Raw genomic sequence first — 12,281 nt, 5'->3', positions numbered from 1 at the left:
CTGTCTTTCTGTTTCATTATATTGCATGCTTGCAGCTTACTCTGAGAGCTGGCAGCCTTGTTTGCAATGGCAGGTGTTTACATTCTTGAACCATGAATGTAAAAACCTTCATTAAGTGCTGTATCCGTTACCCTGCTCTATATATTTTGCTGGTAATGCACAATGTCAGAGTGACAGTTTCTTCCACTTGTGTTTTCTTCTGGAAGTTTAGAGTTAATATAAGTGGATTGCACTATTCACACAAACACCTTTTTCCTTGTTGTTTCGGATCCATTATCTCACTGTCAGTGTTATTGGTGGCAGCAGGTCGCCTGTGAAGGCCACCACCCTCTCCTGTCATTAATATGGTAATGCAGAGCTGCTGTAGATACTGTGAAGAGTTTCATAGAGATTTGAATGGATTACCACACACCATTTTCTGACTGAGATCAGCAGACCGCCAAGAAAAGCAGATAAAAAAAAATTTTTTTTTTTTTTTTTTTTACTTTTGATTTTTGTCTATTGTCTTGTTTTGGTTTTTGTGTTGTTTTTTCCTTTATTTGATTTGGTTTATTTTTTGGTTTTGGTTTGGTTTTTGGTTTTGTTTTGTTTTGATTGAATTGTGAATTGTTTCACATGAATATATTATTTATTGTACATCTTTGTCTTTTACAGTCTTATAAAAGTCAAAACCCTCTTGACCATGGTAAAATCAGTGTATAGCACAGCAGCAATTGGCTCATTAACATACGTTTTTGTATTAATGTTGGTCATGTGTCCGTTTCCATAGTGACATCACCTACAACATCCTGTTTGAAGCTGTGACCACTCTTCTGGTGCTGCTGTCCTATCAGCTCTTCCATAAGGAGGTTCTGAAGGAGGGGCTTATTTACGGCTACCTGACCAGAGGACGATGGTGAGGAAAAAAACAAGTTGGATTTAAACATCCCTATAGCCTTAACCTCTACATGTACATGTAATGGACTGTATAGTCGATCATATAAAAGAGTATAAATTAAACTAATGGTAAGGCACAGACACTCGACACACCTGAATAGATTAATCTAATTGTTTCAGAGTTCCAGCGATGCATCATAAACTTCCTAACTTGTGAACCAGAGCCAATACAAGTGAAAAGTTGTTGCCTACCGCAGTGTTTTATTCTTATGAAGTTTGTCCCAGTGTGATATTGTGGCCCCCTGACCGGCGTTAACAGAAGGACGACTGTCAAGCGCTGCCATTTCATATGCAAATGAGGGTGTTCATTAATTCACCAGATGCTCTCGTCTGGAGCTTTGCTTGAGTTCACCCGGAGGGCTCGTTTGCATCGCACCAGTGATACTGAGCTTTTAAAGTTCCCTCGTTAGCTCTTCAGCACTGCAGCTGAGCTTGCACGTCTGAGGTCATTAACGAACACTCGTCAAACCTCACCGGTGTCTTTAGGACTGAGACAGACTCTACGCAAGTACATAAAAGCAAAGACGTCTAGCAGACATTGCCATGTTCCTAATTTTCATGTTTTGTCTTGACATTCTTTATTTTTGGGGTCCCAGAGATGCTAACGCTAAATGTGTATCAAATCTAATAATATAATAATAAAGTTGCCCTTGTTAGAGTGTGTTCATTTCAACATTTACTATTATTATTATTATTACTACTACTAGTATGGTTCAGTACTGTTTTTTAATAAAGCACTGTTTTAGTTTTTGTTCAGTATCAATTTTAAAAACTATCGATTAAATAATCGGTATCGGCCAGTGCGGTCCAACCTAGCTATCGGTATCGGAAAAATCCACTATCGGTCGACCTCTAATAAGCATACATACAGTAAACCAAACTTACGTAGAAAAGAGGCGTGTTTGCACTAAAAAGAATGACAGCAACTTACTTGGGATTAACTTTATAGCATTATAGCATGCAAAAGTGGCTATCAGAAAGATATTTTAGTGTTATTTATATGCTATTATTGTAGAACTTATTAATATTTTGAACTTGAATTATATCTTCAGTTTTTATTATTACTTTAGTTTTATAGATTTTATTACATACTTTTAAAAATGTTATTAGTTTTTATTTTCATTTATTTTAAGTAATTTTATTTAGCTTTCATTTATTTTTTTCACTTTATATTTTATTAATTAATTTTATTCATTTTTTATTATTAAAATTATTAATTTTAGTACTTCAACTTCAACTTTTTTCAGTTAAACTGCTAAGGCAACATTTCTAATGTTCTAAGGCCACGTTCACACAGCAGCAGAATATGGTTGTCAGTCCTGTATTTGAGTCCTTAATACGGTTACGTTCACACACAGTTTGGTTATTTACGGGTGTGACAGCCGCATTCTGTAACCGAACTCACACCCGTAAATTTTCAGAACTCACAACCGCATTCTCGGAACACACGCGCTGTGTGAACGGAACCGGACTGGACAACTAGTTGTCTGTCAAGTCATACAGTGCGAGACGAGAGAGCCGCTCTGCGCATAAATGCGCGTCTACCGTGTGTTACGTGTTTTCATGTGTGTTTTCGGTAACTTGCCATTTCATATGCAAATGAGGGTGTTCATTAATTCACCAGATGCTCTCGTCTGGAGCTTTGCTTGAGTTCACCCGGAGGGCTCGTTTGCATCGCACCAGTGATACTGAGCTTTTAAAGTTCCCTCGTTAGCTCTTCAGCACTGCAGCTGAGCTTGCACGTCTGAGGTCATTAACGAACACTCGTCAAACCTCACCGGTGTCTTTAGGACTGAGACAGACTCTACGCAAGTACATAAAAGCAAAGACGTCTAGCAGACATTGCCATGTTCCTAATTTTCATGTTTTGTCTTGACATTCTTTATTTTTGGGGTCCCAGAGATGCTAACGCTAAATGTGTATCAAATCTAATAATATAATAATAAAGTTGCCCTTGTTAGAGTGTGTTCATTTCAACATTTACTATTATTATTATTATTACTACTACTAGTATGGTTCAGTACTGTTTTTTAATAAAGCACTGTTTTAGTTTTTGTTCAGTATCAATTTTAAAAACTATCGATTAAATAATCGGTATCGGCCAGTGCGGTCCAACCTAGCTATCGGTATCGGAAAAATCCACTATCGGTCGACCTCTAATAAGCATACATACAGTAAACCAAACTTACGTAGAAAAGAGGCGTGTTTGCACTAAAAAGAATGACAGCAACTTACTTGGGATTAACTTTATAGCATTATAGCATGCAAAAGTGGCTATCAGAAAGATATTTTAGTGTTATTTATATGCTATTATTGTAGAACTTATTAATATTTTGAACTTGAATTATATCTTCAGTTTTTATTATTACTTTAGTTTTATAGATTTTATTACATACTTTTAAAAATGTTATTAGTTTTTATTTTCATTTATTTTAAGTAATTTTATTTAGCTTTCATTTATTTTTTTCACTTTATATTTTATTAATTAATTTTATTCATTTTTTATTATTAAAATTATTAATTTTAGTACTTCAACTTCAACTTTTTTCAGTTAAACTGCTAAGGCAACATTTCTAATGTTCTAAGGCCACGTTCACACAGCAGCAGAATATGGTTGTCAGTCCTGTATTTGAGTCCTTAATACGGTTACGTTCACACACAGTTCGGTTGTTTACGGGTGTGACAACTGCATTCTGTAACCGAACTCGCACCAGTAAATTTTCAGGACTCCCAACCGCATTCTCGGAACACGCGCGCTGTGTGAACGGACCAGGACTGGACAACTAGTCCAGTTGCTCTGCCGCCCAAACGCGCGTCTACCGTGTGCTGCATGTTTTCTATTGTGGTTTCGGTAACTTACAGTGACGGAGAAATGAGCTGCGTGTCATCTGAACGTTTCAGATCCCGTCAGTTTTCCACCGGAGCCGCTCCCGTCAGTTTTGTGTTCTGCGCGCGATTCAAATGCTCTGCTCTCCACCAAAATTTAAAAGCTGCTGTTGGTTAATGAAGATTTGACTAAATAACTCGCAGCTCGATTGGACTCTTGTCGTGTCAGAAAGTGATACGACTTTCAGTTTTATGGACGTCGCCATCTTTGATTTTAGTTTGGTCACTGTCGCTATGGTTACTGGTAAGGAATACGGGTTTGACTCCCGTTGCACGTTCATACAGACAGTATTCTAAACACAACTGTAAGCTGCTGTGTGAACGGGACATTTCGAGACTCACACCTGTAAAGAAAATGAGATTGTCAATCCCAAAAGTTGACAGTGTGAACGTAGCCTAAATCTATTTTTTAAGTTGGGGTTAAGTAAATTTTTTAGGTAAGGGTTCATAAAAGCTTGAAATTGAAAATTAAAATTAATATTTATAATTTTATTTCAGCACTTTTTCAAATAATTAACATATAACAATAATAAGTAATTATTTTTTTTAAATTTCAGTTAACAACAGCACAACAGTTGGCTGACTATAGACGGTTTGCTCATTCTCTCTCTCTTTGTCTGTAGTCTGTCTCTGACGAGTCGTCTGGTGAAGACGCTGCTGTATAACTTCATCAGACAGGAGAAATGTCCTGCCGCCACACACGTGTTGCAGACGCAGTCAGAAGGAGGAGGCCTGCTGTACGGACTCGCATCAGGAGTCGCCAGTGAGTTTAATGCACCACATCTGATACATCTTGAGCTTTTTACCAGATTTGAACAAATCATTCAGATCTAAATCAACTGATTCGCTGAAAAGATTCATTTTTGGGTAAACTATTCCTTCAGTGGTGTATATAAACATTGAACTTCACACACTGGCTCTGGATGATCTGGTGTTTGTTGGTTATGGCTCAGCAGCCTCATTTGCTTAAATGATGCCCGTGTTGTAAGATGAATGTCCGGGTCTGTAGGGGTTGAACGGGGTCTGATTACTCTTTCAGATAATAATATTTGTTTTGGTTGTAAATAAACCCTTCAGTCCAGTTTCTCCTGAATTTGCATGTGAAAAATCCCCACATGCACCTGATTCACATGCCCATTTTGTCCAGCTTTAGCCTTTTTTAAACATGCTTTTGTTTGACCGGCCTGTCAGAAACAAAACCCAAGGCATATGAGTGTTTGCTTTGTGTGTTATTGACAGTTGTGTCTGTCTGGCGTCTGGCTCGCTCAGACGAGTCAGCAGAAGTTACACACACACGTTTCATTGTATGAACTCAACTCTTGGCTTGATCATTTACTTAATATTGAGTTACACACTCTTCATTGTGTGGACTGAATTCAGACCAGTGTCCATCACACACACAGACTGTCCGTCACCAGACACACATTCACATCTGTCTCACTGTGACATACTAACCTATAAACACACACTCAATTGTGAACTAATTCATTTGTACTTTTTTTGGGGGGGGGTCTCAATCAAGAAACGTGAATGGAATGCATTTCTGTTTTTCACGTAATTTGTCGAATAAGAATGGTTTTACTAACAATTTGTTCTTGTGTTTCATGAATAAGCATAAACTAAACTACTGATGAACAAAAATATTGTTTAACATCATAAATGCAAAAACTGAAATGAAACCAAAAGCAAAAAAAGCTAAATTGTCTGTTTAATAATAAAAGTAAAAGTTGTTTATGAAGTGATTGAGCTATCCAGAGTAAATATAGTTTAGAGTTTTGAATGTAGTTTTTGTTTCATTTTAAGTTAGTCATTCCAGTTTAGTTATGTTTTGTTTTCATGCTATGTTTTTTCCTTTTTTCTAGTTTCACTTAGTTAGTTTTGAATTTAAGTTTAATAAAAAAAAAAATTTAATAGTTTTAATTTAAAATGTTTTTGTAATATTTAATATTCTTTGATTTTCATTTTAAAGAGCGTTCACACTTTACTGTCTGAACTTCACGTTGGTAATCATCTCATCATGTCAAAGAATATAAAAAAATAAATATAATACGTGTGTACATTAATGAGGAAAAAAAATTAACTTAAATGATTTTAGCAAATGGCTGCAATATAACAAAGAGTGAAAAATTTAAGGGGGTCTGAATACTTTCCGTACCCACTGTATATATATATATGTGTGTGTGTAGTATTGGATATTATATTATTTTGTATTTTTGTTTCAGTGCTGCTTTTCAAATATCTGAAATATTAAAATTGTATAGAACTAAAATTGATGTTAATACTAATTATAATAACGTTTTATTAAACTTAAATGAAATAAAAACGATTTACTAACTAAACTGAAACTAGAAAAACAAGAAAACCAGAGCATGCAATAAAAAGTAAACTGAAACTATTCCAACCACTGCTGAATTAAATGAAAACTAACCTGAGGTCTAGTAAATTATTCAGATCTCATTTGAAGGTGCTCATACAGAGCTGTCTTTTTGTTGATTCTCTTTCACTGTGACAGACACAGTTAGTCAGAAGTGTGATTAGAGTCTAGAACTACATGTATCATCGACTGACACCCGACTGGCCAAAAGATACAAAATGAGCTTGTTAACAGCTGTGAGTCAGTGCCAAGATGAGTCCCAATGTGTGTGTGGAATCCAGACAGTGTGTCTTCATTGTCTGACGGGTAAATCAGGCCGGCTAAATGGAGACACAAGCCCTGTGTGTCAGTCCCGTCAGCCACAGTAGGAATTCTGGGCCTGATCCTGTTTCCGCTGCAGCGGGATGGAAAGATTCAGGCAGGATTAGACGGCCACAATCCGTCCCTCTGGAATTACACGTGCCGGAAAGCCTTCTGGATCACATTAATGTTAGCTCGACTTAACCGTTTACGATACTTTCAATGACGTTTCATTCGCTCGCGGTTATAAATGTACCGCTGTTGTCTGAGAAACAGCTTATGGTCGTTTTGCTAAATTTGAGTTGCTCTAGAAACAGGAATGTGATGGATAACCTCATTTTGTCTATATATTAAAACAATAAATCAAAATGTATTATTGTGGGCAATGTTGAAGGTCAAGCAGTTTTTTGGCTTTCAGTCCATGTCTATTTGCCCAAACTTCCTTTTTCAATAGGAAATCCGTCAACACTTGAAATAAAGTTGTGCTCGTCAGGTTATTTCATCAGTGCAAATGTGTTTTTAATGGATAAAACGATACATATTCATACATATTTGCTAGTTTGAGAGCTACGTCACACCAAACCACCCCAAAAAAGAGATAAATGATAGTATTTAGAGAGCAATGCTCTCTGGGAAACACTTGTGCTTGATAAATCAGGGTGGTGATCTGATCTGTGTGAAGCTGGCGTGTTGATGTTTCCCTGAGCCGATGGGAGATCCTGGAGTCTCTGTGTTTCCCTGGGCTGGGCTACTGAATGTCTCTTATGATTGTCTGTAATCATTCACTTCTCTTCTTTCCCCTCTCTGAGACGGACCAAATATGGTGTATCTCACAAAAACATGTTCAGATCCCATTTCACACCAAAATCAAATGAAAAATAGAGTTCTACTATTTATACATAAGAAAATAAAGCCTTTTATAAATTTATATTTATACATAAGAAAATAAAGCCAAAATTTTTCTAAATTATCTGATTCTCTTATTATAATACATTTTTATCTTTTTTATTTAATATTTTTCATTTTTAAAAGGCAATAATCCTGCTATGATGTATAATTATAATTTTTATTTTTTAATATTTATTTTTAGTTAGATTTGGTTTCATTATTGAATTGTTTATTTTAATTTCATTAAACTAATGAGTTTCAGTGGAGAAAATCACTTTATTAATATCACATTATTAAAAATGTCACAATGCAACACATTTTATGTCCTACAAAGGAGATTCACTTTCAAAATATAATTAATAATATTTAATATTTTTAATGTAAATTAAATATGAATAACATAATATACTTGGTTTAAATAGATGAGATTCCCAATTCTAGATTTAAAATATTTACTGTACATTATGGTACAGTAGTGTGATACCATGGTATATCTGAAATATTCTGATGTTGTTTTGTGTGTTCGATCTGTGTGAATAACAGCTCCTTTAACAATCCGTGTTTAACACTTCAGCATTACATTCGTTTAATAGTTATTGAACTTGTGTCTGGCATTAACAGAATCCTGCTATTGTGTGTTTGTGCTGTGTAAGTCTCAAGGCCGTCACTGTGTCTGTGTTCAGGATTAGTGTCGTCTCAGCTCAGACTACAGCAAAAGAGAGAGAGAGAGAAATGGTGAATGATAGAAGTAAAGAATGATAGAGAAAAAGAAAATTATTTTTGGCCTAATATTACTGATAACTCTTTTAATTACTGATAGCCACATAGCAGCTCCCTAGAAACCAAACAGCAACTCCTTAGAAACCACTCTGAACATTACAGTAACCACTTAGCAACTTCCTAGAAACCACTCGGAACACCTTGGCAACCCCCTAGAAACCACTCAGAACACCTTAGCAACCATCTAACATCTCCATAGAAACCACTCAAAACACCTTGGCAACCATATAGCAACTCTCTCAAAACAACTCCATAACACCTTAGCCACCCCCTACAAACTACACCCTAATAACTGCATCGCAACAGTTATTACACCCCCTACAACCCCCCCATAGACCCCTTAGAACACCTTAGCAACGCCCTAGTAACCACTCAGAATACCTTAGCAACCACTTATCAATCCCTATAAAATACTGATATTACCTTAGCAACCGCATAGCAACTCCCTTGAAACAACTCATAACACCTTAGCAACCCCCTAGAAACTTCACCTTAATAACTGCATCTCAACCCCTAGAGACCACTCAGTACACCTTTAGCAACCTCATAGCACCTCCCTAGAAACAACTCAGAACACCTTAGCAACTGCAGAGCAACTCCCTAGAAACACCTTAGTAACCCCCAGAAACTGCACCTTAGCAACCGCATCGCAACCCCTAGAAACAACTCAGAACAGCTTAGGAACCCCATAGTGATGCTGGCTTCATCTCAGCATGATGGTGGCAAGTTGTGCCTGATCAAACACCACACTGTCTGCTGCTGAAATCACGGTGACAGGAAGTAGTGGTGGGCTTATAGCAGCAGACAGGAAGTGCTTTAGTAGTCCAGTCAGACATGACACACACAGGAGCCCAGTGTTAGGAAGTAGCAGAAGACTTTGCAGGAATCCTGACAATGTTGATGTATACATTGACTGCCACATATACTCTCTCTAAAGAGACTGTGACAGTATGAATGTGTTCATCTGACACACACACACACACACACACACACTGACCTGTCCTGTCCTGTGTTTAGTCTGACAGGTGGCTTTGCATGAATAAACTATTTTCCTCTTCACTCATTTAAAGACCGGCCTTCATCTCAACAACTGCTTTTTTAGGAAAATATCAATATTTAGTCAAATTTTTGAGATTGTCAGATGCTCAATACAACATGGCAAGGAAGTTTTTCCCTGAGCCCAGTGAATTTACCAAAAATTGGCAGAATATTGCTTCAGAAGTATAAATCGTCACTCAGTAACCACATATCTGTTGTTATTGCTAAATAATTTGCTCTGTGGGAGTTTTTAATGGCATTTTTACTTCTGGAACGAACACAAGATGTGAAATTACAGTAGCCTGTGTGTCTCTTTAAGACAAGACACTTCCATGATTTCTGCTGTCTGAATCAGACTCTCTTTCTGGATCTGATGTTTCCCTCAGACTTTATAATGAGTAATACATCAGACGCTCCTGAGTTTGAATGGACATGCTCCGAGAGAGATCCACAGGGACTTTTACAGGAGGACGTAGACGTGTGTGTGTGTGTGTGTGTGTGTGTGTGGAAGTTAGCAGCAGCATTTGTCACCCTCAGCCGCCTGTTTATGTACTGACAGCGTTAGTGGCATGGAAAACCCCTCTCTCTGTGTGTGTGTGTGTGTGTGTGTGTGTTCTCAGCTCTGCTGGATGGCAGCCATGATGTCTTCATTTATCTGCAGCTCTGTTAACACAGCCCACAATAACAACCCCAGGACACACACACGCGCACACACACACACTCTGAGACCCCCAGAGCATCTGCAGTGCAGAAACATAGGAGAGTTAAGACACATCACACACACTTGGTGCAGATTGTGTTTTTAGTAGACCTACTGTAGCATAACAAAAAAAAAAAATTCCAGGGCATTCAAACTGCTGTACATATTTTATATTTTACATATAAATTATGTACGTAATTTACTGTACATAATTTAGATTATATTTTTATATTTGTTTTATTTATAGTTAATAAATAAATATTTATACTCAATATTTTAAAATAATTAATATTTTTTAAATATTAATAGTTATTAACTTAATGTTTTTAAAATAATAATTAATTAATATTTATTATTTTTGTTTCTAAATCTTACAATGGATAATGCATATGCCTTTCCCCCTGTTATTTAGTATTTTTAATTTGAGTATATATTATGCATTATGCATTGTAATGCTATTCTCAAATCTGTGAATATCATTAATTTTACCACATATATTATGGAAGCCCAGCATAAGACAAAATGCTGAAAATCATAATAGTCATAAAAAGTTGAAATTATGAGATAAAAAGTCATGAGCTTGTAAGCAGTGACTTTTTCTGTCATAATTATCACTTACCAAAGTCATAAATTTAATGTCACAATTATGATTTACCAAAACATGATTTCTTACAATATATATTAGTGGGCATGGGCACTAATTTATATGTTTTTTTCTTATATAAATAATCTGAAAGAGGCACAGAAATGGTCATACAACTAAATCCTGATTGTTTTTTAAGCAAGTAACATAAACTGTAAATGCTATGAAAGGTATGAAATATGAGTGTATTTCTCACTCTTGTAATATTATATCTGTGCTGAGAGAAAAGGACCACACACAGGACAAACAGTGAACTAAGAGACTTATGAGAGAGATTGTGTGCTAATCAAAGGGATGTGTTCTTCATCCATAATTTTTCCCGTCATAAAAGTGTGTCAGTGTGTCTGCGAGCGATAACAGGCTTCTGATTGGCTCTGATGAGTAGATTACAGTCTGCTCTGGCGACTGCGCTCGCTCTCATTGGTCGACTGAGGTCGCCGTGGCGTCTGTCGTGACCTCATCACAGTTCCAATTCATTCGGAACATGATGATGTCATGAGGAACCTAACGGATAGATGCAGCCAATAATATCAGTCCAGTGACCTTTAATGTTATCAGTGTCTTAATGATATCAGTCTTCTCAGAGTCTGGGAGTTTTCCTTACTCGTTTTCTGCCAGTGTTGTAGTTTTATTTGTGGTGGATGTTTGTTAGCATCCTGGCTCTGCTTCAGTCTGTTGGTGGGGCCGCGATGTCCAGCCACAAGTGATTAGACGTGGAGACCGGCATCTCATTTCCATCTCCACTCGCTCTCGCTCTCGCTCTTTCCGACCCGATGTGATGCCTGAATGATTAGTAACTGGAAATCTGTTTAAAATCAATTACTATTCATCAGCGACCTGCTGTTTGAACATTGTTAGATGGAAAACTTTCAACCCATCTTGTTTTCGCAACGTTCAAGTCAACATGACGTCCAAATTATTTTCTATTGCATGATCCTGGTCTTATTGTGCATGATAAAATGTAATGACTTGCTCTGCTTGTGCAACAATTAACTTAACTGGTTGATATCATCAAGTCATTATTTTGACAAAATGCATTATTAAATCATTAATATGATGTAAAAAGTTTAAATTATGAGTCATTTTTGTTGTATTTCTGAATTATACATATTATGTATCTATATATGTGTGTGTGCGTGTGCGTGCGTGCGCGTGTATGTATGTGTGTATATATATATATATATATATATATATATATACACACACACGCATGTATAATATAAACAAATATAAATAATAAATAATAGAAAAAAATAAAAGTCACTATACAAGGAGGATAATATTAAAAATGTAAATAATAAATTCAAAAATAAATAAATTCAAAAATAACATCACAGAAGAGCGCATGAAAAGGTGCACACATTGCACCTATTATCGTTTACCAAATTCCATCTACTTGCTATTATTTGTTTAATCATTTTTTCTTCATTGTGGCCCCAGTTTTTGTTTTTAATCTTCAACCATCAAAACGTGTGCTTGTTCAAACCGAACAAAAGGAGTGACTGTGATGTTGTAAAGAGAGCTAGACTCTCTAGATTACATCTGGAGCTCTTGAGGCAGAAGAAACTCTTTTTTTGAGCCATTAACATGTCCAGTTGTCCACTACACTTTTCCTCTGCTTCTGGCCTGAAGCGACATCTTTTAAGTGCGTCACCATTGCAAAAGCCGTTTTAAAGGTGTCGAGTCCTGATATATATATATATATATATATATATATATATATATATATATATTTA

General features: G+C 36.3%; 1 protein-coding gene across 1 annotated transcript in view; it reads left to right on the top strand.

Annotated features, from left to right (window-relative positions):
* LOC107719680 (dymeclin-like) overlaps positions 1-12,281 on the top strand; it is a 72,405-nt gene that overhangs the window by 14,869 nt on the left and 45,255 nt on the right. Inside the window, exons 7-8 of the mRNA XM_016527160.1 lie at positions 770-895; positions 4,446-4,585. Of these exons, the coding sequence (XP_016382646.1) occupies positions 770-895; positions 4,446-4,585 (266 nt within the window). The remainder of the gene's footprint in view (positions 1-769; positions 896-4,445; positions 4,586-12,281) is intronic.

The sequence above is a fragment of the Sinocyclocheilus rhinocerous genome, unplaced genomic scaffold (genome assembly GCF_001515625.1).
Source record: "Sinocyclocheilus rhinocerous isolate Xijiao unplaced genomic scaffold, SAMN03320098_v1.1 scaffold4467, whole genome shotgun sequence".
In the NCBI taxonomy this organism is placed as follows: Eukaryota; Metazoa; Chordata; class Actinopteri; order Cypriniformes; family Cyprinidae; genus Sinocyclocheilus; species Sinocyclocheilus rhinocerous.
The sequence above is the reverse complement of the archived record's forward strand: the minus strand, read 5'-3'. Positions and strand labels throughout refer to the sequence as shown.